This window comes from Pseudopodoces humilis, chromosome 28 (assembly GCF_049639895.1).
Source record: "Pseudopodoces humilis isolate 2021_Gansu_Grassland_sample_001 chromosome 28, ASM4963989v1, whole genome shotgun sequence".
Lineage (NCBI taxonomy): Eukaryota > Metazoa > Chordata > Aves > Passeriformes > Paridae > Pseudopodoces > Pseudopodoces humilis.
Window position 1 is genome coordinate 840,817 of NC_142227.1, and position 25,296 is coordinate 866,112.

Consider the following 25,296-nt stretch of genomic DNA (forward strand, 5'->3'; position numbering starts at 1 on the left):
GCCCCTCTCCAGCTCTCCTGGAGCCCCCTCAGGCCCTGGAGGGTTCTGAGATCTCCCTGGAGCTTCTCCAGGCCGGACAATCTCAATTCTGTCTCCATGGAAGCTCCAGGCTGGAGCTGGGTGGGTCCTGCCCCCCTCGTCTGTCCCCACACAAAGACACAGCCCCACTTAACCCAAAATAATTTTATTGTTGCCGTTGCTTCTGATACAAAAAAGGAATTCCACAAAGAGCCACCTCTCTGTGCGGGACAAGGGGCACAGGTTTGGGGTTTCAACACTTCCCCCAAAATAAACCAACCAGCAAGAAATGGCAATATAAAAAAAAAAAAAATAATAAAAAAAACCAAACCAATACACCACACCAGAGAGGAGGAGAGGAAACCTTGAGCTTTGAGACTTTGGCTCAACACACACACACAAACCCAGCTCTGCTAATTTATTATTATTATTATTATTAATACTTTTTGGATTTTGGTTTTTTTTTTTTTTTTTAAAAAAAAGCACCTGTTGGAAAAAAACAAACCAAAAATAATAATAAAAAAAAACCAAAAAAAAAAAACAATCCCAAACATCAGGCCACCCATCCTGTCACAAGCTCTGGGACTCTTGTAAAATCCAGAGTCTGGAGCTGCTTTGAAGAGTTTTCAAGTTTGCCTGGAGCCCCGATACAGTAAACACACACATCCCCCACCCCTGGGCGGCAGCGAACCAGGAGAAATTCCCACCCCGCCAAAAAAATGTAAAGCTACAGGAAAATGCACTCCTGACAACACCGAGCGAGCATTCCCTTGGTGGTTTGCCATAAATACGGGAGGGTGGATGGATACAGTGCAGAACGCCGGCCAGGAACCAGCAGCAGCTCCTGGGAGCTGCGGGCACCTCGGGCCTGGGGATGAGGCAGTTCCGTGGGAATGAGCACCTCTGATCCCGGGAATTGGCACCTTTAATCCCGGGAATTGAGCATTTTTAATCCCAGGAATTGGCACCTTTAATCCCGGGAATTGAGCATTTTTAATCCCAGGAATTGGCACCTTTAATCCCGGGAATCGAGCAGCTCTGATCCCGGGAATTGAGCACCTCTGATCTCGGGAATTGAGCACCTTCAATCCCGGGAATTGAGCACCTTTAATCCTGGGAATTGAGCACCTTTAATCCCGGGAACTGAGCACCTCTGATCTCGGGAATTGAGCACCTTCAATCCCGGGAATTGAGCACCTTTAATCCTGGGAATTGAGCACCTTTAATCCCGGGAACTGAGCACCTCTGATCCTGGGAACTGGGATCAGTTGGGATGGCTCCTGCAGCACCATCCTGAGGAGGAGCAGGAGCTGCTGGGAGATGCACGGACACCAACGGAGCCACAGCTCCCCCCCAGAGCCGCCCCCAGCCCCCCTCACTTTTCCTGGGATGTGGCCTTGGAGAACAGCCGGCTCCCCAGCTCCGAGTGTCCTGGATAAGGGGGACGGGGGGGAGCAGAGGGAAGGGAGAACCTCTGGAGTTTGGAACCTTTGTGCTCCGACTCGGCCTTGTGGGCTCGGCTCAGGCACCCCCTGGAGCAGAGCAGCCCCAGAGGGTGCTGATCCAGAGGGACATTTCCTGTGGGTGATCCCAGAGGAACATTTCCCATGGCTGATCCAGAAGAACATTTCCCTTGATTGATCCAGAGGAACATTTCCCTTGGTTGATCCAGAGGAACATTTCCCTTGGTTGATCCAGAGGAACATTTCCCTTGGTTGATCCAGAGGAACATTTCCCTTGGTTGATCCAGAAGAACATTTCCCTTGGTTGATCCAGAGGAACATTTCCCGTGGGTGATCCCAGAGGAACATTTCCCGTGGGTGATCCCAGAAGAACATTTCCCGTGGCTGATCCAGAGGAACATTTCCCGTGGCTGATCCAGAGGAACATTTCCCGTGGCTGATCCAGAGGAACATTTCCCGTGGCTGTCCCGGCGGTGGCAGGAGAGGATCCCGTTGTTCCCGGGGTGGGTGGCGAGGGGCAGGGCTGCGCTGTCGGGTGGGACTGGGGGGTCTCTCGTGGCTTTAGTAGAGCTGGAGCTGCAGCTTCATCCTCAGTGCCTGGCCCAGCTCCCCCGCCAAGTAGTCGAGGTGGTTGTCGGCCTCGAGTTTGTGCAGTTCCCTCCGGCGGGGCAGCGCCACGCTCACGATCTCCAGCAGGTACGTGCCGGGCGGGATTTTCTTGCGGCCCAGGTGCAGGAAGCTGAGCCCCTCCCTGTGGTGGATGCGGAACAGCCCCTCCTCGTTGCCCTGAGCGATGGTGTAGCGCACGCGGTTCTCCAGCGGCTCCACGGCCGGCAGCAGCTCCAGGATGTGCTCCTTGCGCGCCAGCTCCGACAGGTTCAGCGTCATGGACAGCGGCGCCTCCACGTCCATGCTGGCCAAGTTCACGGCGTGCTCCTGCCAGGGGACATTCCGGGAATTCAGGGATTGCAGGGAAAGCTCAGGGATGGGGCAGCTGGGTTTGATTTGCCCCACCCCTGGGGAGGATCGATAACTTCAGGACCATTCTCCTTCCAAGCCCTAAAATGACCTCTCCTGAAATTCCCGGGAGAGTTTTGGACAGAGGCCAGAGCTCCCTCTGAGGAACAGCACCATGGAATGGTTTGGGTTGAAAGGGACCTTAAAGCTCATCCTGTTCCAGCCCCTTGGGACACCTCCAACTATCCCAGGTCGCTCCAAGCCCTGTCCAGCCTGGCCTTGGACATTTCCAGGGACAGGAAACGTGGGCTTTATTCCTTGGCTTCACAAGAAGGGTTTGGAGATGCCAAACCCGGGGAGATATGGCTGAGCCACTGGCCGTGCCTGGACTGAGGGAACGGGATCCACTCCAGGCTTCTGTTCCTGAAGGGATCCAGCTCCTGCAGGACGCCCTGGATCTCTCACCTGGTGCCTCTCTGTGCCGTTGACGCTGCGCCGCTGCCGGCCCCTCTTGGGGTACCCGTTGATCTTGCACTCGTAGCAGGTCTCGGGGGACAGCAGGTTGTCCTCATCCTCCTCCTGGGGCGCAGGCAGGTAGGGACCCTTCCCAAATCCCAAGCCAGAAATGCAGTGGCTGGTGGCAGAGGAGCAGAGAGAGCCAGCTCAGATCCAGGAATCCAAGGGAACGTCACCACGCCCGGGTTCTCCGTGCGGGAAACACCCGCAGGATCACGTGTGGGGCTGGGAACCGGCACAGGACGCGCCTGACACCTCAGCAAGGTGGTCTCATTAATTAAGTCATTAATTAATCCCCATCCCGCACTGGGTGTATCCACAGAGCATCTGCTGGCAGCCCTGGGACCAGCAGGGTGTGGGGATGGGCGAGGAGAAGCCGGGGAGGCCCCGGTGGCCGCTCCTTACCCCTGTCCCGCTCGGAAGTAGCCCCCGGGACAGCCGCACAGGTACCCCCCGTCCGTGTTGGAGCAGCCGTAGCTGCAGGGGCTGCCCCCGGCCGAGCACTCGTCCACGTCCTGGCAGCCCCCGAAGGCCTGGTCGAAGTCGAAGCCCGAGGGACAAACGCACTTGAAGCTGCCCAGGGTGTTGTAGCAGGAGGCAGAGCCACAGGCAGAGGGGCTGGAGCACTCGTTCTCGTCTGCACGGAGTCATGGAATGATGGGATCACGGAGCCATGGGGTCACAGAGCCATGGGATGCACCCCAGGGGTACAGGATACACCCCATAGGATACACCCCATAGGATACACCCCATAGGATACACCCCACGGATACAGAATACACCCCATGGGTACAGGATACACCCCATAGGATACACCCCATAGGATACACCCCATAGGATACACCCCACGGATACAGGATACACCCCATGGGTACAGGATACACCCCATAGGATACACGCCAGGGGTACAGGATACACCCCACGAATACAGGATATACCCCAGGGGTACAGGATACACCCCACGAATACAGGATATACCCCAGGGGTACAGGATACACCCCACGGATACAGGATATACCCCAGGGGTACAGGATACACCCCATAGGATACACCCCATGGATACAGGATACACCCCACAGATACAAGATACACCCCATAGGACACACCCCACAGGTACAGCATGCACTCTACAGGCAGGGACAGCTCCCCCAGGCAGGGACAGGTCCCCCAGGCAGGGACAGCTCCCCCAGGCGTGTCCCCCCACTCACCCACGCACTGGTTCCACTGGTAGTGCTGCACGTAGCCCTGGGGGCAGCCGCAGCGGTAGCCCCCCAGCACGTTCTGGCAGCCGTGCTGGCACCGGTGGTTCCCGTCACACTCGTCCACATCTGCAGCCAAGGGACACGGGGAGCTCAGAGCCTGTCCCCTGCCCCTGCAGGGGCTCAGGGCCCCTGGCACCCCCCAGGCTGCTCCTGTGGGCGGGGGGCTCCTGTGCCCACTCTGGCTCTTCCTGCAAAGCTGGAACTGAGTGACCCCCCCCCCGTTCCCAATATCTGCTGGGATGGGCCCTGAGTCCAACCCCTGCTCTGCTTCAGGCTGAGATCTCTTCTGGTGGAATATGGGACCGTTCCCTTCCCTGAGGATCATCCAGTCCAAGCCCAGACACCCCAACAATCCCACCCTGTCCCTGAGAGCATCAGCCAAGCACTCCTGGAGCTTCCCATCTGGACTGAGGCTCTTCAGAGCCCAGGAATGCCCCGGGAATTCCTCCCCATGGAAGCACCAGAGCCCAGACCCACCTTCGCAGTTGACCCCGGAGCTGTCCAGGGAAAATCCCTTCTGGCACTCGCAGTTGTAGCTGCCCGGGGTGTTCAGGCACTGCCCCTTGGCTCCGCACAGGGAGGGCTGAGCTGTGCACTCGTTGTTGTCTGCAAAACACCAGCAGGGCTTTGTGGCCACCTGGGAATGCATCCCTGCCCACCTGGGAATGCATCCCTGCCCACCTGGAAATGCATCCCTGCCCACCTGGGAATGCATCCCTGCCCACCTGGGAATGCATCCCTGCCCACCTGGGAATGCATCCCTGCCCACCTGGGAATGCATCCCTGACCACCTGGGAATGCATCCCTGCCCACCTGGGAATGCATCCCTGGCCACCTGGGAATGCATCCCTGCCCACCTGGGAATGCATCCCTGACCACCTGGGAATGCATCCCTGCCCACCTGGGAATGCATCCCTGCCCACCTGGGAATGCATCCCTGCCCACCTGGGAATGCATCCCTGCCCACCTGGGAATGCATCCCTGCCCACCTGGGAATGCATCCCTGACCACCTGGCAGTCCATCCCTGGCCCTGGGGCCACCTCAGATGCTGTGGCTGAGCCCAGGCTGAGCAGCAGAGGGACAGTGCAGACACTGCCAGGGTGGCTGGAGCGGGGCAGGGTTCCAGAGCCGGGGTCTGGAAGGTTCTCCTGAGCCGGAGCTGCTCCGTGGGACGGCGCAGGGCAGGAATTCTGCACTCACCAATGCAGGACGAGTGGTGCTGCGTGAAGCCAGGGGGACACTTGCAGTTGAAGCCCCCGATGACGTTGACACAGAGGAACTGGCAGTTGTGCTGCTTGGTGGAACACTCGTCCAGGTCTGAGGGGACAAGGACAAGGGCTCGGTCTGTCCCACTGAGGCTGTGACACCGCCGTGTCCCCATGGATGCGCACAACCAGCCCCAGGAACAACCCCTCGAGTTCTCAGGAGGAGAACAAACCCCTCCCCACCTCAGGCGAACACAGACACATCTGGAAGATGTTTCCCTGCCTCTCCTGCAGCTCACAAAGCTCCTCAGGCCAGGCTCCTCACACGTGGTGCTCAGCTCTGGGGGAGGTGACACCAGCTCTGGCTGGTGACAGTGCCAGGCACGGCCCACGTGCAGGGACAAACAGCTCCAGGCTCCCTGGAGCTCAGCATGTGCTGTGCAGTCTCCAGGAAGGGGCCAGGAGCATTTTTTCCCTGAGGAGACACATCTGGTGTGGGGAAGGGTGAAACCCTCAAGCAGCAGCCCAGCGTGGCACCTCTCCCCACATCCTCCTGCTGCCATCTGTCCACGTCTGGCTGCCCTGTCCCCTCTCCCCGCTCCTGCTCCTGGCTCCTCACCTTTGCAGATCTTGCCATCCTCCTGCAGGACGTAGCCCCGGGGGCAGGAGCACTGGTAGCTGCCCTCGGTGTTCTTGCAGATGAAGTTGCAGGGCTTGGGGGACTGGTTACACTCGTCCAGATCTGCACCCCAGGGACAAAACACATCAGGTTGTGCTGCTGGGCAGGGTCCCCTCCACCCCTTGGACCTCCCAGCCCGCTCAGGGGCTCCTGAGCACAAGGAGACCCCGGGTTTTGTGGCTCAGGGGTGAGAATCCCCTTGGATTCTGGCATTCCTGGGTGAACACCCCATTTTCACCCTCCAGGAGGCAGGAGAGCAGAGCCAAGGGCTTTGGGGAGCAGCTCCGTTTGAGCCAGCACCACAAATCTGGGCCAGATGCTGCAGAGGGAGAGAGCTGTGATTCCAGAGGTGCCTTTTATGCCAACATCTGGATTCCCAGCACGGCGCTCGGGCTGGGTGGAACCAGCTGTGCTGCCTGAGGGGAGCTGGCAGCTCCCAGATTTCAGCTCAGGATCCCGGTGCTCGCCACCTGCCACACCTGGGCTCAGGGAACACAAAGAACTCATTCTCCAGGAGCTCAACGAGGACTTGGAGGTGCAGAGGACCACGAAACGAGGCGGGGGATGCAGAGCCCCGCGGCTCCCCGAGGGCAGGGAGGGTTAAAACCCGGGGAGGGGAGGCCGGGAGGGCGGGGAGGGGACCGGCTCACCCTGGCAGGCGGTGCCCGTGATGTCCGGGGTGTAGCCCAGCCGGCAGTGGCAGCGGAAGGAGCCGATGCTGTTGATGCACTGCCCGTTCCTGCACAGGTTGGGCAGCACCTTGCACTCGTCGATGTCTGCCAAGGGAGGGAGGAGCTGTCAGGGCTCATCACCCCCAAAAAAATCTTATCTGGCAGCTAACTCAAACAGGACAAACGTCTCGGAGCTGTCCGGGCACCGTGGGCTGGCAGCTCCCAACTGGCAATAAACATCCCCCTGTTAAAGCTGAAGGATAAACTGGATTTCTCAGTAAACTGGAATTCTCAATAAACTGGATTTCTCAATAAACTGGATTTCTGGCTGAACTTTCACAAAGCAGAAATCTTCTGCACATTCCCTGGAAATGTGTGGGGCTTCTCCCCAGAGCAGGGATGGAGGCTGACTGAAGGACTCTGTTAAATTATCGTCATTTCCATGCTAAGCTACATTTGGCTCCTGACCCATCCTATTCCTTTTGCCAGCTTTAACACCTCGATATCTGCAGAGTTTATGTTCTGCTGTAATCTTCCAGCAGTTCTTCTCATTTTACACTGTGTGATAAATAATTCTGATTAAGACCTTTCATCTGTTATCTCCTTTGTTAATAAATAACTCATTTTATATCAGACCTGGATCTGCCATCCTTAGACCTTGAATGCCAGAGGGACTCCTTAAAATTAACCCAAAAATCCAAGGCTAAGGCAGGGCTGGGCTGAAACTCCCTTTCACCCCATGAAACCAGAGCGAGTGAATTCTGCCAGCTGCCAGGGAACACTGGAGCAGCTCCTGGTGAGCTGCAGGGGGATTTTCCCCGTGCCCAGCCCTGCTCTGCTCACCTCTGCCATCCGTGGAGTACCCAGGGCCGTGGGGACACATCTTCTTGTAGTGGGCAGTGCCGGGCAGGGGGCAGAGCTCGCACTGGGGGCCCCAGCTGCGCCCGCTGTTGCAGCAGCACTCGGACTTGGTGACCAGGTTGCGGTTGGTGGAGGACATCTGGCACATGGTCTGCAGCACCTCCGTGAAGCAGAAGCCCTGGCGGGTGTCTGGGCACGGAGAGGGGACACAAATCCAGGGGCTGGGGCGGTGCCAGCACCAGGGGGAACGGAGCAGTGGGGGGGTTTGGGGTGCTCCAAAAACCTTCCTGCTCAGGAGCAAAGGATTCCAGAATGGTCTGGGTTGGAGGGACCTTAAATCCCACCTTCCACTGTCCCAGGCTGCTCCAAGCCCTGGTCTTGGGCACTGCCAGGGATCCAGGGGCAGCCACAGCTGCTCTGGGCACCTGTGCCAGGGCCTCACCCCCTCCCAGGGAAGAATTCCTTCCCAATATCCCATCTGTCAGCAGGAAGCCATTCCCCGTGCCCTGTCCCTCCATCCCTTGTCCCTGTCCCACCCTCCCAGCCCCCCTGAAGAGCTCCCTGTGCAGCCCAGGGGGGCATTACCGATGCACTCGGTGCCCGAGGGGCTGACTTCGAAGCCCTCGTTGCAGTCGCAGCGATAACTCCCGGCCGTGTTCACGCAGCGCCCGTTGGGGCAGATCCCGGGCTTGGTGCGGCACTCGTTCTCATCTGCCAGGGGGACACCACACACGGCCCTGCTGAGGCCAGGGACAAACCTTCCCGGCTTCCCACTCCCTCTGGAACACCCTCGAGCCCCTGAGGATCCCTTCTGTGTCTCTGGGCAGCTGGGAGGAACCTCTGCCTGCCCTGGGGAAAACACCCACCCATCCCAGGCTTCTCCCAGAGCAGGGTGGCCAGAATTCAGCTTCCCTGGCTTTCCCATGCTCCAGCTGCTGCTGGGATTGGATTGGACTGGATTGGACTGGATTGGATTGGATTGGGTTGGGTTGGGTTGGGTTGGATTGGGTTGGATTGGATTGGATTGGATTGGGTTGGATTGGGTTGGATTGGGTTGGATTGGATTGGATTGGGTTGGGTTGGATTGGATTGGGTTGGATTGGATTGGGTTGGATTGGATTGGATTGGGTTGGGTTGGGTTGGATTGGATTGGATTGGGTTGGATTGGATTGGATTGGGTTGGGTTGGGTTGGATTGGGTTGGATTGGGTTGGATTGGGTTGGATTGGATTGGATTGGGTTGGATTGGATTGGATTGGGTTGGATTGGATTGGATTGGGTTGGATTGGATTGGATTGGGTTGGATTGGATTGGATTGGATTGGGTTGGATTGGATTGGGTTGGATTGGGTTGGATTGGGTTGGATTGGATTGGATTGGGTTGGATTGGATTGGATTGGGTTGGATTGGATTGGATTGGGTTGGATTGGACTGGATTGGGTTGGATTGGACTGGATTGGATTGGGTTGGGTTGGATTGGATTGGATTGGAGCCATCTCTGTCCTGTGCAGCTCTGGGTTGTTCATTCCCACCCATTCCAAAAGCAGCTCAGGAAAGCTCCGAAGGACACGTGGTGGCACAGGGCTGTCACCCCGGGGGGACAGGGATGCACAGAGATTTGTGTGTCCTGTTGGGACACTCGGGAGGTTGTGACATGTGGGAAAGCCCAGGGAGGACCCGAGGATGTGAAATACAGGATGTAAAACACGGGATGTAAAATACAGGATGTAGAAGAAAGGAGGATGCAGAGCACAGCTCCGTGGATGGATGATCCCTCGGAGAGGACGCTGTCCGTGCCCCGGGGTGCCCCCAGCCTGCCCCGGTACCTGTGCACCCCTCTCCATCGGGCCGGCGCTGCATCCCCGGCGGGCAGATGCACATGAAGGTGCCGATGAGGTTCTTGCAGAGCATCCCCCGGGACTCGCAGTCGTGCAGCCCCTCCGCGCACTCGTCCAGATCTGCACCGAGACCGTCAGAGCCCTGCCAGCCCCAGCTCTGCCCTCCCTGCGCTGCTCCGCCCATCCCCGCAGCCCGGCTGGCGCACGGCTTGGATACACCACGGAATGAGCCTGGGATTCCTCCAGTGCCACCCCTGCCACGGCAGGGACACCTCCCATAACAGGGACACCTCCCACGGCAGGGACACCTCCATGGCAGGGACACCTCCATGGCAGGGACACCTCCCATGGCAGGGACACCTCCATGGCAGGGACACCTCCACGGCAGGGACACCTCCATGGCAGGGACACCTCCCATGGCAGGGACACCTCCCATAACAGGGACACCTCCATGGCAGGGACACCTCCCATAACAGAGACACCTCCATGGCAGGGACACCTCCCATAACAGAGACACCTCCCATAACAGGGACACCTCCATGGCAGGGACACCTCCACGGCAGGGACACCTCCCATAACAGGGACACCTCCCACGGCAGGGACACCTCCATGGCAGGGACACCTCCCATAACAGGGACACGTCCCATGGCAGGGACACCTCCATGGCAGGGACACCTCCATGGCAGGGACACCTCCATGGCAGGGACACCTCCCACCGTCCCAGGCTGCTCCAAACCCCGCCCAGCCAAGCCTCGGGCAATTCCAGGGATCCAGGGACAGCCGCAGCTGCTCTGGGAAACCTCGGCACCCTCCCAGGGAAGAATTCCTCCCTGGCAGCAGGACACCGAGGTGGGTGACGCTGAGAAAAGCCAGCGCAGGATTCCCACCATTCCCGTACCCAGCTGGCCGAGCACGGGGGCTGGGCTGGGTTTGGGCCGTGCCCTGCTGGCTGCAGAAGGGGTTTTACCTCTGCACATCCTCCTGTCCTCCCGCAGCGCGTACCCAGAGGGGCAGGTGCACTCGTAGGAGCCGAAGGTGTTGATGCAGCGGAAGGCGCAGAGCAGCGGGTTCAGGGAGCACTCGTTGATGTCTGCAGGGAGGACAGGACAGAGCTCACCTGGGTGCCCTCAGCAGGGACCTCCCCAGGGCACAGCCACCCTCCCTGGGCATCCTCCCCTCCGGAGCTTTGATGGGAACGGGCCGCTGGTCCCTGGGGAGCTCCCGTGTTCATCCAGGGCTGCTCCTGCGCTCCAGAGGGAGCTGAAGGAGCCCAGCGTGCGGAGCAGACCCATCCGGCTTTTCCACACCATCCCTGGGGGGCTGGCCCGGGCAGGGGCGGGGGTCCCACAGAGCCCAGCGTGGTGGGGATGAAGGGTCTGTGGCCCAGGGTTACCTTCACAGGTCATCATGGGCCCCGGCTCAAAGCCCTCGTCGCAGGCGCACTCGAAGCCTCCCACCACGTTGGTGCAGGTGCCGTTCCCACAGGGATTGCCAATGGAGCACTCGTCCGTGTCTGGGAACACGGCAGCGTGAGGAAGAGGAGGAGGAGGAGGAGGAGGAGGAGGAGGAGGAGGAGGAGGAGGAAGATGGGGCTGGGCTGGGCTCTTGCAGCCCCCAAAGTGTCCCAGCAGGGCAGCAGCGTGTCCATACAGACACCGATCCAGCACCTCTGGAGGGAGTGGGACAGAGCAGGAGGGAGCAGGGCACCCCCACAGACCCCACAGATCCCACAGATCCCACAGACCCCACAGACCCCACAGACCCCACAGATCCCACAGACCCCACAGATCCCACAGACCCCACAGACCCCACAGACCCCCACAGACCCCCACAGACCCCCACAGATCCCACAGATCCCACAGACCCCACAGACCCCACAGATCCCACAGATCCCACAGATCCCACAGACCCCACAGATCCCACAGACCCCACAGATCCCACAGATCCCACAGACCCCACAGATCCCACAGATCCCACAGACCCCACAGATCCCACAGACCCCACAGATCCCACAGACCCCACAGATCCCACAGATCCCACAGACCCCACAGATCCCACAGATCCCACAGACCCCACAGACCCCACAGATCCCACAGACCCCACAGATCCCACAGACCCCCACAGACCCCACAGATCCCACAGATCCCACAGACCCCCACAGATCCCACAGACCCCACAGACCCCCACAGACCCCACAGACCCTCCCAGAGGCCCCCAGAGCCTCACCCACGCAGTTGACCCCGGTGTAGTCCAGGTTGTAGCCGAAGGGGCACTCGCAGCGGAAGGAGCCGTCGGTGTTGATGCAGGCGCCGTTGATGCACACCCCCAGGTTCTCCGAGCACTCGTTCACATCTGGAAATGGAAAATGAAGCTTCACACGGCCACAAACAGCCCTGTCCCCTCGGGACTGGCAGGGGATGCTCGGGTGACCCCGGGAGCTCCAGGCGTTCCCTCTCCAGAGCTGAGGGGTGAAGCCCTGGTGAGCAGCTGTGGTTTGGGGGTGCCCAGTCCCGTGTGCCCCCAGGATCCCACCCTGCTCTCCAGCAGCCCGGGTCTGGTCAAAGCCAGGCACCAACCCCCAGCCCAAACTCATCCCCGCACTCAGGCTCACCTTCCCGGGTGTCACCCGGGCCTGGGATGGCCCCGTGGCCATAGGGACACAGCTCCTGGAAGGCAACTGGAAAGAGAGCAGGAAAGTGGGATGTGCTGAAGGGATTCTGCTCCCAGCAGCTGAAGTGGGCTTTGGAGACTTCTGGAAGTCCCCTGGGGACACACCCACCACTGTCCCAAGAGGACACAGCCATCCCTCTCCCAGGACACCCCACCCCTCACCTGAGGACACCCCACCTCTCCCGGGACACCCCACCTCTCTCCCAGGACACCCCACCCCTCTCCCAGGACACCCCACCCCTCTCCCGGGGACACCCCACCCCTCTCCCGTTCCTACCGTTCCCCTCCTGCGGGCACAGCTCGCAGGGGTCTCCCCAGCCCTCCCCTGGCATTTTGCTGCAGCAGCACCGAGCCTTGGTGGTGTTGAAGGCCTTGGGCACGGAGCACTTCCCGTTGTCGAAGCGAGTGAAGCAGAAGCTCTGGCGAGTGTCTGGGGGAGGATGGGGACGTGCCAAGGTCAGGGGGGATCCCGGGAATTGCGCTCCCTCCCGCCCGGGAGCGGCCGCACTGACCGAAGCAGCGGCGCCCGTTGTCGGACAGCACGAAGCCCGGCGGACACACGCACTGGAAGCTGCCGGGGGTGTTGGTGCACGTCCCGAAGAGGCAGATGTTGGGCTCCTCCTCGCACTCGTTGATGTCTGGGAGCAGCAGGGACACAGCCAGGGCTCATTAGAACAGCTCAGGGGGTGTTTGGGGGGCTGGACACCACCCCTGCCCCACCTCTCACCCCTCCCGGGGACAACGGGCACGGCAGCACCCCGAGCCTCCCGTGCCCCGGAGCTGCCAGCAGCGATCCGGGGTGCCCCGGGCCCCTCGGGGAGGACAGGCTGCGGTGTCCCGTGGGCACGGAGCCGACCTTACCGATGCAGTTGTCGTTCTGCACCTCGTAGCCAGGGGGGCAGATGCAGCGGAAGGAGCCCTCCAGGTTCTGGCAGGTGCCAGGGGAGCAGGTCCCGGGCAGGCTCACGCACTCGTTGATGTCTGCAGAGGGGAAAACAGCCGGGGCTGGGGTCTGGCTGGGCCCTGCCTCGCCCCACAGGTGACAGGGAACAGGGGACACGTTTCCAGGCTGCTTCCCAGGGCACCCCTGGTACGACTTTAGGGCGTGGGCAGGACGTTTCTCCCACCTCCTGCAGGTCCCAGCACAGACAGGACAGGCCTGGAGGGGCCAGTCCGGCCATCCATGGGCATTTCAGTGACCAGGATTCGCTTCCTTGTGCCTGCTTCTGGAGAATCCCACTGCTGGGACCAGCGTGGGGACCACATGGACAGCACCAGCCAGGCCAGAGGACCCCGGACACTGGAGTGGGCACTGGAGTGGGCACTGGACACTGGAGTGGGCACTGGAGTAGGCACTGGAGTGGACACTGGAGTGGACACTGGAGTGGGCACTGGAGTAGGCACTGGAGTGGACACTGGAGTGGACACTGGAGTGGGCACTGGAGTAGGCACTGGAGTGGGCACTGGAGTGGACACTGGAGTGGGCACTGGAGTAGGCACTGGAGTGGGCACTGGAGTGGACACTGGAGTGGGCACTGGAGTAGGCACTGGAGTGGACACTGGAGTGGACACTGGAGTGGGCACTGGAGTGGGCACTGGAGTGGGCACTGGAGTGGGCATTGGAGTGGACACTGGAGTGGACACTGGAGTGGACACTGGAGTGGGCACTGGAGTGGGCACTGGAGTGGACACTGGAGTGGGCACTGGAGTGGACACTGGAGTGGACCCTGGAGTGGACACTGGAGTGGGCACTGGAGTGGGCACTGGAGTGGACACTCACCCACACAGTTCTTGCCGTCGGGGGTGCGGTCGTACCCCTCCTGGCACAGGCACTGGAAGGAGCCGACGCTGTTGATGCACTGCCCGTTCCTGCACACCTGCCCCACCAGGGACGAGCACTCGTCCACGTCTGCGGCGCCCAGAGCAGAGGCAGAGCGAGAGTGTCACAGTCAGCCGTGGCACACTCCGGGCCAGCAGGGCTGGTGGCAGTGTCCCCAGGGCTCGGGGCACTCACCCATGCAGTCGTTGTTGTGCGTGAGCTCGAAGCCCGGGAAGCACAGGCAGTTGTAGGAGCCCACGGTGTTCTTGCAGGTGCCGTTGCCGCAGGGCTGCCGGTCACACTCGTCGATGTCTACGGGGATGAGGGGACACCTGAGAGGCTGCAGGGCACGGGGACAGCCTGGGGGGATACCGCTGTCCCTGGCAGCACCCTGCAGTGTCAGGGATTTGTGTCCCCTGGGGTGGCACTGACCCATGCACATGGTCTGCTCCCCGGTGGCCTTGAAGCCGTTGTGGCAGATGCAGACGTAGCTGCCCTCGGTGTCCACGCAGTCGCCGTGGCTGCACACGTTGGGGATCTCCTGGCACTCGTTGCGACCTGAAACGGAGCCCAGGGGGTCCAGGTGAGGGGCAGGGAGGGGACAGGTGGGGAGAGCAGAGCCCCACGCACAGTTTGGAGAGGTGACTTCACAGACGATGAGATTTGTGTGCTGTCATCCCGGAAAAAACGGGGGGTGTGAGCAGGTGTGTGCTCAGGTGTGTCCCAGGTGTTCCCCATGTGTTCCCCAGGTGTGTCCAGGTGTTCCCCAGGTGTGTCCAGGTGTGTCCAGGTGTTCCCCAGGTGTGTCCAGGTGTGTCCAGGTGTTCCCCAGGTGTGTCCAGGTGTTCCCCAGGTGTTCCCCAGGTGTTCCCCAGGTGTGTCCAGGTGTGTCCAGGTGTGTCCAGGTGTGTCCCAGGTGTGTCCAGGTGTGTCCAGGTGTTCCCCAGGTGTGTCCAGGTGTTCCCCAGGTGTGTCCAGGTGTTCCCCAGGTGTCCCCAGGTGTCCCCAGGTGTGTCCAGGTGTGTCCCAGGTGTCCCCAGCTGTTCCCCAGCTGTTCCCCAGCTGTTCCCTTACCCACGCAGGCCCCCCCCGGGGACAGGCGGTACCCGGTGGCGCACTCGCAGCGGAAGCTGCCCGGGATGTTGACACACTCAGCGTGCCGCTGGCACAGCGTCTCCCCGCTGCTGCACTCGTCGATGTCTGCGGGGACAGAGGACACAGGGACGCCGGGATGGCACCGGGAACGCCGGGATAAATCCAGCAGGATAAATCCAGCGGGGGCTCTGAGGCAGCGCTGGGATCGCTGCACCCAGCGGGAACAGCCCGGCTCGGGAAGGACCGCGGGATCGGGGAGTCCAACCCCCGGTGCCGTGCAGGACATCCCAAAAATCGCTCCCCGTGGAGCTGCTGGGAGCCCCGGGGCAGTGTCCCGGGGCGGGAGGAGCCGGAATTCCCGCTGGGATGCGCTACCTTCGCAGATGAGCAGGATGTTGTTGTAGCTGAAGCCGATGGGGCACTCGCAGCGGAAGCTCCCGATCTGGTTGATGCAGACGCCGTTGGTGCAGATGGCCGGGATCTCGCTGCACTCATCGATATCTGCACCCAATCCAACATCAGCATCCCGCCCCGGCATCCCGGGAATGCTCCAGAGCATCAGCATCCCGCCCCGGCATCCCGGGAATGCTCCAGAGCATCAGCATCCCGCCCCGGCATCCCGGGAATGCTCCAGAGCATCAGCATCCCGCCCCAGCATCCCGGGAATGCTCCACGACATCAGCATCCCGCCCCAGCATCCCGGGAATGCTGGGAGATGCTGCCCGAGAGAGGATCAGTGGGAAAGGGCTGCCAGGAAAGCAACCCTTGGATGGTGGAGAGTGAACCCTGCAGGTTGGGTCCTGCCAGCCTAGGGCTGCTCTACAGAATCTTGGCAATGCAGTAATCCCTAAAACCCAACAAGTTTTAGGAGCCACGAGATTGCTGACACATTTTTGGGAAGGCTCCATCCAGGACATCCCCCTCTGAGCGTCCCATGCAGATATCGGGATGGCTCTGGGGTCCCACCACCAATTCCCTGCTGCACTTCCTTCCCAGGAAAAGATCAGCTCATCTCTTCAGTCCCTGGCACTGCCAAGCCTCTTTTCCTTGCCCTATAACCTTTAATTCCCTGCGGGATGACAGCAGGGGCTCGGGAGCAGCCCCTGTGGGGATGCAGGATTTACTCACCGATGGGCTTCCCTGTGTGGATGTCGATGATAAAGCCGGGGGCTTGGTTCCCACACAGGATCTGGTACTCGGCTGGAAAGGGAACAGCGAGGTCACGGCTGTGCCCAGGGAGGGACAGCGCGCTGGAATCGGGGTCTGGCAGGCAGCAGAGGCTCCCCACCGTGCTTGGAGCCACCTCCAGAGCGCTCTCCTTTCTCCCCATTTATTTCGTTGGTGTCCATGTCCCAGATTTCATGGGAAAACGGGAAAATGGACGGGACAGGGATCACACGGGAAGGACTTACGGCTGGCAGGGGTGGGACAGGGCTCGCAGGGTTTGTTCCAGGCCTTGCCGATGTTGTAGGAGCAGCAGCACATCTTCTTGGTCATGTTGAAGGACAGCTCGTTCTCGCAGGTGTCGTTGTAGTTGCGGTAGCAAACGCTCTTCCTCATGTCTGCAACGGCAGTGCCAGGCTTGGGACAGCCCTGGGAATGGCACTGCCAGCCCTGGGAATGGCACTGCCAGCCCTGGGAATGGCACTGCCAGCCTTGGGAATGGCACTGCCAGCCTTGGGAATGGCACTGCCAGCCCTGGGAATGGCACTTCCAATCCTGGGAATGGCACTGCCACTCCTGGGAATGGCACTGCCAGCCTTGGGAATGGCAGGAAAGACCCCCACACGAGCCCAGCCCACGCCTGATCTGTCACCCAGACCAGAGCACTGAGTGCCACATCCAGCTATGAATCCCAGCCCCTGTTTCCAGCACTTCTGCTCCATCCCCTTGGCACAGCCCGCACTGGGATGGCAGTGCCAGCCCCCTCCCCACAGATCCGGACCATTCCCACGGATCCAGCCGGATGGGAGCCGTACCCATGCAGTTGTTTCCCCCGTTGACCTGCATGTACTCGGGGGGGCACACGCAGGTGTAGTTGCCCAGGGTGTTGTAGCAGGTGCCGGGGCCACAGATCCCGATGTGGGCAGAGCACTCGTCGATATCTGCGGGAGAAAGGAGTCAGAGCACGGCTGGAGCAGGGCTGGGGACAGGCCTGGCACGAGGGATGGGTGGCTTTGGCACAGGGACCAGGCCAGGCTGGCATGGGGACAGGTTTGTGATGAGGAAATCTGGGAAGGAAAGGGGAAGGGATGCTCCCAACCATTCCTGGGGCAGCTGGGATGCACACACAGCTCTGGCACACACGGTATCCACCTTGTCACACATACAGGGTGCCACCCTGTCCCCAGCCCCTGGAGCAGGTGCCACCCTGTCCCCAGCCCCGGTACCTTCACAGATCCGGGTGTCCTCGTTGAGGTAGTAGCCCAGGGGACACTCGCACTGGAAGCTGCCGAAGGTGTTGACGCAGTTCCCGCCCTGGCACAGCCCTGGCAGCTCCTGGCACTCATCGATGTCTGAGGAGGGACAGCAGGGGTGTCCCCACAGGGCTGGGGTCCCCCAGCACCCCATCCCTCGGGAAGGGCCGTGGGAACAGGGATAACTCACCCTCCAGGATGACGGTGATGGGGTTGGGGCGGAACCCTTCTCCCCCAGGGCACAAGGTCTTGTACTCGGCTGTGGAGAGAGGCAGGCAGAGCTGAGGGGGCTCCCCAGAGCCAGGAGGGAGAGCCAGGAGAATCCTGGAATTGGCCACGAGGATGTGGCCAGGGCTCATCGCCTGCCAAGCCAGCTGAGCCATCCCACAGCCCACCCTCCCTCCAAGGGCAGCATTCCACATTCCCTCGCCCAGAATGAAGGATCCCAGCCTGGATCCCCCAGACACCACAGCCTGGATCCCCCAGACACCACAGCCTGGCCTCCCCCACCCCACTTCACCTCTGCCCTGCCCTGGGCGGAGCAGCAAATCCTGAACTCGGCACCTCCATTCTGAGCTGAGGATCCATCGGGAAGCGTCCCTGCCTCTCTGCCCTCCTCCCCAGCCGTGTCCACCCCAAGCTCTTCCCCACTCACTGGTGTTGGCTGGAGGACAGAGCTCGCAGGGGTTGCCCCAGGCACGGCCCAGGGAGCAGCAGCAGGAGGCCCGGGTGACCCCCACGCCGATCTCAGCGCTGCAGGAGATGCCCCCGTCCCCTCGGTCCTGCGTGTCCAGGAAGCAATTCCCGACCCGGGTATCTGCACAGAGACAGCGCTGCTGAGCAAAGCCTGGCCTGCAGAGCTCCTGGGTGCAGCAGGGATGGAATCACGGAATTGTGGAGTGCTTTGGGATGGAAGGGACCTTAAAGGTGATCCCGTTCCACACCCTGCCATGGGCCGCAAAGGAATTGGAAATCTTCCAGGGATAAGGAAGAAATGCGGATTGCTGGGGCTCTGTGCCGGGAGCTGTGTGGGATCGTGGAATCCCAGATGGTTTGAAGGGACCTGAAGGACCATCCTGGCCATGGGCAGGGACATCTTCCACTGTCCCAGGCTGCTCCAAGCCCCGTCCACCCTGGCCTTGGACTCTCCCAGGGAACAAAACAGCTCCAGAGCTGCCCTGGAGCAACCAGAGGGACACCCACAGTGGTGGCAGTGACACGAGGTGGGGCACACTCATCAGGACCTGGGTTCTGCTGCTGCTGCAGGGTTAAACCCATGGGGGACAGCCAGGGGGGGACAGCCAGGGGGGGACAGCCAGGGGGGGACAGCCAGGGGGGGACAGCCAGGTGGGGACAGACAGGTGGGGACAGCCAGCTGGGGACAGCCACCCTCCTTGTCTCCAGTTCCAGCTACACGGGACCAGCAGCAAGGACCCCGAGGGTCTGGGTGGGAGGTCCCACTCACCCACACAGCCCACCCCGGTGGGGTTCAGCTCGAAGTCCTGGGGGCAGTTGCACAGGTAGCTGCCGGGGGTGTTGACGCAGAGCCCGTTGATGCAGTTCACAGGGTCTGCACACTCGTTGATGTCTGAAAGGATGGACAGATGGACACTGAAGATGGAGCTGAGCACTGCCAGGAAAGCCCAGCCCAGCCTGAGCTCTGTGCCCAGGTGTATCCCCACCCCACGGAGCCCCTCAGGTGTGGCAAAGCCGTGGATGGGGCCAGCCGAGCCCGGCAGACCCCAGAGCAGGCCCCAGGAGCTCTGACCTGTGCAGTTGCCCCCGCTCCTGTCCAGCTCATATCCATCGTCACAGGCACAGCGGAACATCCCGGGCAGGTTCTGGCAGGTGCCAAAGACACAGATGTTCTGGAAGGTGCATTCATCAATGTCTGCAAAACAGAGACAGCTGGGGACAGGCTGCGCCAGGGTGAGGGCCAGGGCAGGCTGCTCCTGCTCCCTCCTCCTGCCCAGATGTGACCAACCCACCCCAGGATGGCCCTGCTGCCATTTGAGACAATCTCCTGGGGCAGCTGGGCCACTCTCCCACCCTCTCCCCTCACCCCTGCTCTCCTGGTTTTCCATTTTGCAGGAATCCGGGCTCAGCCCCGGGGACCAGCTGCTGCCAGAGGCACAGGCAGCACCTCGGGCACCAGCAGGTGCTGGGGTCTGGCTCTGCCTCGGGAGGTGCCAGCAGAGGACAGAGAAGGCCAGCAGGGAGTCAGGGCACTCACCCTGGCAGGCCTTGCTGTCCTCGGTGGGGTTGAAGCCCATCTCGCACTCGCAGCGGTACCCGCCGGGGGCGTTCAGGCACTGCCCGTTCTCACACAGGTTCACGTTGTCCGCGCACTCGTCCACGTCTGCAGGGAGGGACAGCGTCCACACAGGGCTGGGGGCTGCCCCAGCCAGCCCAGGGGACCCCAGGAGCCTGAGCCCACCCGCTGCTGGGAGGCTGCAATTCCTGCCACGGCCCTGAGCCTCCCCAAGCGCAGCGAGGAGGGGCTGGGTCCCTGCTGGAGGTGTCCCGGGCCCAGGCAGCACCGAGCGAGGCTGGTGGCCCCGAGGGACAGGTCCCTGTCCCAGCCCCATTCCTGCTGCCAGCTCTCACCCGAGCAGGAGAAGCCGTCGCCGTTGAAGCCGTCGCGGCAGGCACAGCGGTAGGAGCCGGGCGTGTTCACACAGTTGGCGTTCAGGTTGCACTTGTGCTCCTCGGTCGCACACTCGTCCAGGTCTGGGCACAGAGAACACCCTGTCAGTGCCTGGCCTGGCTAATCTGGGCTCCTGGACGAGCTGGACTCAGGTGTCAGAGTGGTTTGGGTGGGAATCATGATCCAATGATTCAGGATCATCCAGTTCCACCTCCTTCCACTAGCCCAGGTTGCTCCAAGCCCTGTCCAGCCCAGCCTTGGACACCTTTTCTTCCTTTGCCCTGAGCCTGAGCAGCTCCAGGGGTGCACAAATGGCCCAGGAGACTGTCTGGGCACTTGGGGGCTCCAATACATCCCTGGAGACCTCTATGGCCATGAGCTGTAAGCCACTGGCCATGTCCCCAAGTGCCACATCTACATGGCTTTAAATCCCTCCAGTGATGGTGGCTGGGCCAGGGCTGGACATTTCCATGAAGACATTTTCCCAATGTCCACCCTGAGCCTCCCCTGGCCCTGCCTGGAGCTGTTCCCTCTTGTCCTGTTGTCCCCTGGGAGCAGACCCTGATTCCCCCGGCTGTCCCCTCCTGGCAGGGAGTTGTGCAGAGCCTCAAGGTCCCTCCTGAGCCTCCTTTTCTCCAGGCTGGGCCCCTCCATGCACTGGTGCTGCAGTGGGAGCTCAGCCCAGTTTCCCAGGTGCCTGCAGAGCAGCTGGTGAGGGATCCTGCTGGTTCAGGACTCACCGTTGCACTTGAGCCCGTCCCCGAGCCAGCCCGAGCGGCACTTGCACTTGAAGCTGCCGGGGATGTTGATGCAGGACGCGTGCATGTCGCAGTTGTGCGCCCCGATCTCACACTCGTCGATGTCTGCAGAGGAAGGACAGCGGGGCTGGCACAGCTCGGCTCTCCCAGCTCTGCAGGGCTGAGCTTGGGGTGATCCTGATCTGGGTTTGGGCACTGACAGCTCCCCGAGCTCGGGGTGATCCTGATCTGGGTTTGGGCACTGACAGCTCCCCGAGCTCGGGGTGATCCTGATCTGGGTTTGGGCACTGACAGCTCCCCGAGCTCGGGGTGATCCCACTCTGGGTTTGGGCACTGACAGCTCCCCGAGCTCGGGGTGATCCCACTCTGGGTTTGGGCACTGAAGGCTCCCCGAGCTCCCAGGGCTTTGGAGGAGAGGCTGCCTGGGCTGGGAGCCTGGAGCTGAGGAGCTCAGCCCTGGTAAATGAGCAGGGAGGAAGGGCAGGCTCCTGGCTTGGCCATCACCTGGGAACAGGGGGGTTCCTGTCCCTCTGTGCCTGCCCAGCCCACTGCACATCCCGCAGCATCCCCGGCACGGGGCTCTCCAGGGCAGCTCTGGGAGCGTTTCCTGTTCTCCATCACTGGCAGCCCTGGCTCCAGGTGTGCTGAGCTCTCACCTGTGCACCCCGTGGTTCCCTTCTTGACGAAGTAGCCCAGCTGGCAGTGGCAGATGAAGGAGCCCTTGGTGTTCTCACACTCGCCGTGCAGGCAGATGTTGGGGTTGAGGTCGCACTCGTTCACATCTGCAGCACAAAACCAACCATGGGACACCCCGAGGACCCCGCTGTGGCTCTGGGGACAGGGGGCAGAGCTGGGACACGGCCAGGGCACGGCCAGGGCCTCACCAATGCAGGTCTTCATGTCCAGGGATGCCATGAAGCCGTCGAAGCAGAGGCAGCGGTACTCCCCGGGGATGTTGGTGCACTGCCCCCCGTCACAGATGTCGGGGTTATCCTCACACTCATCGATATCTGCACAGAGGAGAAGGTGAAGGTGAACACAGGAGCACGAGGGGGCGGGAGGGAATCCCCAGCTGTGAGAGGCTGGAGGTGGCAAAATCACCCATCCAGGAAAACCCTTCCTTGGGAAGGGACTACAAAATGAGAGCCCTCATCCTGGAGCCGCCTGCAAGGGCCCAGGGGGCCACTGACCTGCACAGGACCTCTTGTCTGGCATCAGGGCGTAGCCTTCGCTGCAGCTGCACTCGTAGCTGCCCTCGGAGTTGGAGCAGTGGGTGTCACAGCCCCCGTTGGTGATGGTGCACTCGTCGATGTCTGGGGACAAACACACAGCGGCCTGAGCTGAGAGGGACCCACGGGGAGCCAGCCCAGCCCCTGGCCCTGCACAGACAAGAGCCCAGGCAGCAGTTTGGGTGGGAGAAGAGGACACAAATCCCCCCCAGCCACAAGAGAACTCCTCATTCCTTCTCCCCAGCCCCTGGCAGTGCCCTCGCAGCCGCTCACCCTCCCTCGCCAGCAGCACGGATTTGGCTGTCGCTTATGCAGGACGCTCCCCCTTTGCTTCACCCTCTGAACACAGCACACACGAGCCCAGCAGGGCTCTGGGCTCATCCCAAGGCTCTGGAAGGACGGTTTGGAGGAGCACTCACCGACACAGCCCTGCCTGTCCGGCGTGGCCTGGAAGCCCGAGTCGCAGGAGCACTGGTAGGTGCCGATGACGTTGACGCAGCGCCCGTTGCGACAGAGGTTGTCACTGAGGGAGCACTCGTTGATGTCTGAGGGGACAAGAGCACTTGGAGCAGCCAGCCCTGCTCAGGCCATCATCTGGTGTCCAAACTGGATTTGTCCCATTGGTCACAGGGAGCAGCAAAATGAACAACAAAATGCTGGGAATGAGCTTGGCCCCTCCTCTTGGATGAGCTGGACCCCCTTATCATGGAAGCACAGAAGGCTTTGGGTGGGAGGGACCGTAAGGATCATCCTTGGCCAGGATGGGACACCTTCCCCTAGCCCAGGCTGCTCCAAGCCCTGGGCCACTTGCAGGGATGGGATGTATGGGATGGGGAGGAGGCAGCCAGAGCCCTGCAGGATCTCTCCCTGTGACATTTCCCTGCAGGATCTCTCCCTGTGACATTTCCCTGCAGGATCTCTCCCTGTGACATTTCCCTGCAGGATCTCTCCCCGTGACATTTCCCTGCAGGATCTCTCCCTGTGAGGTTTCCCTGCAGGATCTCTCCCCATGAGGTTTCCCTGCAGGATCTCTCCCCATGAGGTTTCCCTGCAGGATCTCTCCCCGTGGCGTTTCCCTGCTCAATTTCCCTCACCAATGCAGGTGTTGCCCTCGGCTGTCAGCTCATGCCCAGGGGGGCAGATGCACTCGAAGCTGCCGTCGGTGTTCATGCAGATCCCACCCCGGCACAGCAGCGGGTCCCGCTCGCACTCGTTGATGTCTGCAGGGGAAAACGGGATTGGTCCCAGAACATCCCAGAATGGGAATAGCGCTCAGGGAACAGGGCAGGGAAAGCTGGGCTTGGACCCAGCGGTCTCCTGGTTGGAGTCTGAATGTTGGGAATGTTGGGAAGCAGAACCCAAGAGCCCCTCAGTGACAGCAGAGAAAGGGACTGAGGCTGGTTATTTAAAAAACCTCATTTTCCTCTCACGTTTATTTTCCTGACTCCAGCCTTGAAGTCAAGAATGGGATATTTTCCCTGACTTGGATAAAACACCGATGAGATTTGCAGGTAAAGAGGGCTGGGACACACCTGAAAATGGAGGTGACAGATCCCTACCAAACAGCCCCAGATCAGTGGGAACCTGTTCCCGGTGAATCCCAGCCTGCATTTTCACTGCTGGTGTTGTCCCCTGCCCCAGGCTGGAAAGAATTCCTCCCTCAGGAGGCTGAAGCCAAATTCTTTTCCCAAACACAGGTGGGAAGTTAATCCTTGACCACAGGCAATGACAAAACGTCACCACCCCCTTTGGGGTGAGATGACTCAGCTCCCTGTCACCCAGAGAAAAAAAAAGGATAAAATGGAATTGGACAAGTAACAGTGAGCATTAAATTAAAAATAAAAAAGAACAACAAAAAGAACAATGAAATTTATATCCTTCTATAAAGGTCAGAAATCTGATTACTGCAAGGAGGCAGCAGGTCATGGGTGAGGACTGTGACATTCCCAGTGTCCCAGAAATGGAGCAGAAGGAGGAGGATGATCAGTGGGAGCTGTGGAAACCCACGCTACAAATTGTACAGAAAAGACAAAGCCCCTGCCAGGGGCAGTGATTTATTTTAAAGAGCACAGAGAATAAAACATGAAAAATAAATAAATGGTGTTGAATCATGGCTTGAAGTGGTTTGAAAGTCCAAGCCAAGGCAGAATATTAAGAGCAGGTCAGTGAGACAAGCGAGTCTGGCTGGACAGAGGAGAGGAACATGGAATGCCAGGAATCAGAGGACAGCAAGAGTCTGGCTGAGCTCTTGGAGACAAACTGAGGTACTGAGGTCACTGATGGGATTTTTTAAGCTCCAAACAAGAATTATTCAATTGAAAACAGATGAGACTCGGACAGAATAAAAACAAGCCCTGGGCAGACGGGAGGAGCTGTGAGGAATTGTGTGAGGATAAAGGGAGATTAAATGGGCAGGTGAAGGGAGCCCCTGGAGCTGAGAGGTGAGGGGGGCACAGGGAGCCCCAGAACTCCTCATGATCCACGCGGTGTTTGGGCAGCTGGGCAGTTCTGGTGCCCAGGGGGCTCAGCCTCACTCACCCATGCAGTTCTTCATCATCATGAAGCCGCTCTCGTAGCCCTCGAAGCACTCGCACTCGAAGCTGCCCGGGGTGTTCACGCAGGAGCCGTGGCCACACAGGTCGGGGGAGATGCGGCACTCGTCGATGTCTGGGGACAAGGACAGGGACTGGGGCAGGACAGGCCACCAGCAGGGCCAGAGCCAGCGCTGGGCTGTGGGCACTGCATGCCGGGGACCAGCAGGAAAAGGAATTCCCCATCCTTGGAGAGGCTCCCTGGGGCTGAGCCTTCACCCCACAGGCAGGAGGAGCTTTATGGAGTCACAGAATTCCAGGATGGTTTGGCTTGGAGGGACCTTAAATCCCACCCAGTGCCACCCTGCCATGGGCAGGGACACCTCCCACTGTGTCAGGCTGTTCCAAACCCCGTCCAGCCCGGCCTTGATGCTCCTGCTCGTGGTCCTGCCCTTGGCTCCTCCCCAGATAAGTGCCAGGACTGTGGCTGAGCCCCCCAAAGGCAGCAGGAGCAGCCCGGGGGTCCCTCACCTGTGCAGTTCCTCTCCTCGGCATCCAGAGCGAAGCCGTTGCCGCAGATGCACCTGAAGCTGCCGATGGTGTTCCTGCAGGTGCCGTGGGTGCAGAGCCCGGAGAACACCTTGCACTCGTTCACATCTGG

General features: G+C 60.7%; 1 protein-coding gene across 1 annotated transcript in view; it reads right to left on the reverse strand.

Annotated features, from left to right (window-relative positions):
* Nucleotides 1-2,034: 2,034 nt before the first annotated feature.
* LOC102101559 (fibrillin-2) overlaps nucleotides 2,035-25,296 on the reverse strand; it is a 65,261-nt gene continuing 41,999 nt past the window's right edge. Inside the window, exons 24-64 of the mRNA XM_005531629.3 lie at nucleotides 25,167-25,292; nucleotides 24,643-24,771; nucleotides 23,199-23,324; nucleotides 22,524-22,649; nucleotides 22,066-22,188; nucleotides 21,760-21,885; nucleotides 21,532-21,657; nucleotides 20,858-20,980; nucleotides 20,078-20,200; nucleotides 19,704-19,829; nucleotides 19,239-19,361; nucleotides 18,936-19,058; nucleotides 18,126-18,287; nucleotides 17,661-17,729; nucleotides 17,444-17,569; nucleotides 17,033-17,158; nucleotides 16,466-16,615; nucleotides 16,182-16,253; nucleotides 15,429-15,554; nucleotides 15,033-15,158; nucleotides 14,391-14,516; nucleotides 14,154-14,270; nucleotides 13,920-14,048; nucleotides 13,001-13,120; nucleotides 12,652-12,777; nucleotides 12,417-12,569; nucleotides 12,081-12,146; nucleotides 11,696-11,821; nucleotides 10,863-10,982; nucleotides 10,437-10,559; nucleotides 9,458-9,589; nucleotides 8,219-8,344; nucleotides 7,616-7,822; nucleotides 6,752-6,877; nucleotides 6,042-6,164; nucleotides 5,418-5,534; nucleotides 4,694-4,822; nucleotides 4,163-4,282; nucleotides 3,360-3,591; nucleotides 2,904-3,072; nucleotides 2,035-2,417 (exon numbers count right to left, since the gene is read on the reverse strand). Coding sequence (XP_005531686.3) covers nucleotides 2,043-2,417; nucleotides 2,904-3,072; nucleotides 3,360-3,591; nucleotides 4,163-4,282; nucleotides 4,694-4,822; nucleotides 5,418-5,534; nucleotides 6,042-6,164; nucleotides 6,752-6,877; nucleotides 7,616-7,822; nucleotides 8,219-8,344; nucleotides 9,458-9,589; nucleotides 10,437-10,559; nucleotides 10,863-10,982; nucleotides 11,696-11,821; nucleotides 12,081-12,146; nucleotides 12,417-12,569; nucleotides 12,652-12,777; nucleotides 13,001-13,120; nucleotides 13,920-14,048; nucleotides 14,154-14,270; nucleotides 14,391-14,516; nucleotides 15,033-15,158; nucleotides 15,429-15,554; nucleotides 16,182-16,253; nucleotides 16,466-16,615; nucleotides 17,033-17,158; nucleotides 17,444-17,569; nucleotides 17,661-17,729; nucleotides 18,126-18,287; nucleotides 18,936-19,058; nucleotides 19,239-19,361; nucleotides 19,704-19,829; nucleotides 20,078-20,200; nucleotides 20,858-20,980; nucleotides 21,532-21,657; nucleotides 21,760-21,885; nucleotides 22,066-22,188; nucleotides 22,524-22,649; nucleotides 23,199-23,324; nucleotides 24,643-24,771; nucleotides 25,167-25,292 — 5,519 coding nt within the window. The 3' untranslated portion in view covers nucleotides 2,035-2,042. The remainder of the gene's footprint in view (nucleotides 2,418-2,903; nucleotides 3,073-3,359; nucleotides 3,592-4,162; nucleotides 4,283-4,693; nucleotides 4,823-5,417; nucleotides 5,535-6,041; nucleotides 6,165-6,751; nucleotides 6,878-7,615; nucleotides 7,823-8,218; nucleotides 8,345-9,457; nucleotides 9,590-10,436; nucleotides 10,560-10,862; nucleotides 10,983-11,695; nucleotides 11,822-12,080; nucleotides 12,147-12,416; nucleotides 12,570-12,651; nucleotides 12,778-13,000; nucleotides 13,121-13,919; nucleotides 14,049-14,153; nucleotides 14,271-14,390; nucleotides 14,517-15,032; nucleotides 15,159-15,428; nucleotides 15,555-16,181; nucleotides 16,254-16,465; nucleotides 16,616-17,032; nucleotides 17,159-17,443; nucleotides 17,570-17,660; nucleotides 17,730-18,125; nucleotides 18,288-18,935; nucleotides 19,059-19,238; nucleotides 19,362-19,703; nucleotides 19,830-20,077; nucleotides 20,201-20,857; nucleotides 20,981-21,531; nucleotides 21,658-21,759; nucleotides 21,886-22,065; nucleotides 22,189-22,523; nucleotides 22,650-23,198; nucleotides 23,325-24,642; nucleotides 24,772-25,166; nucleotides 25,293-25,296) is intronic.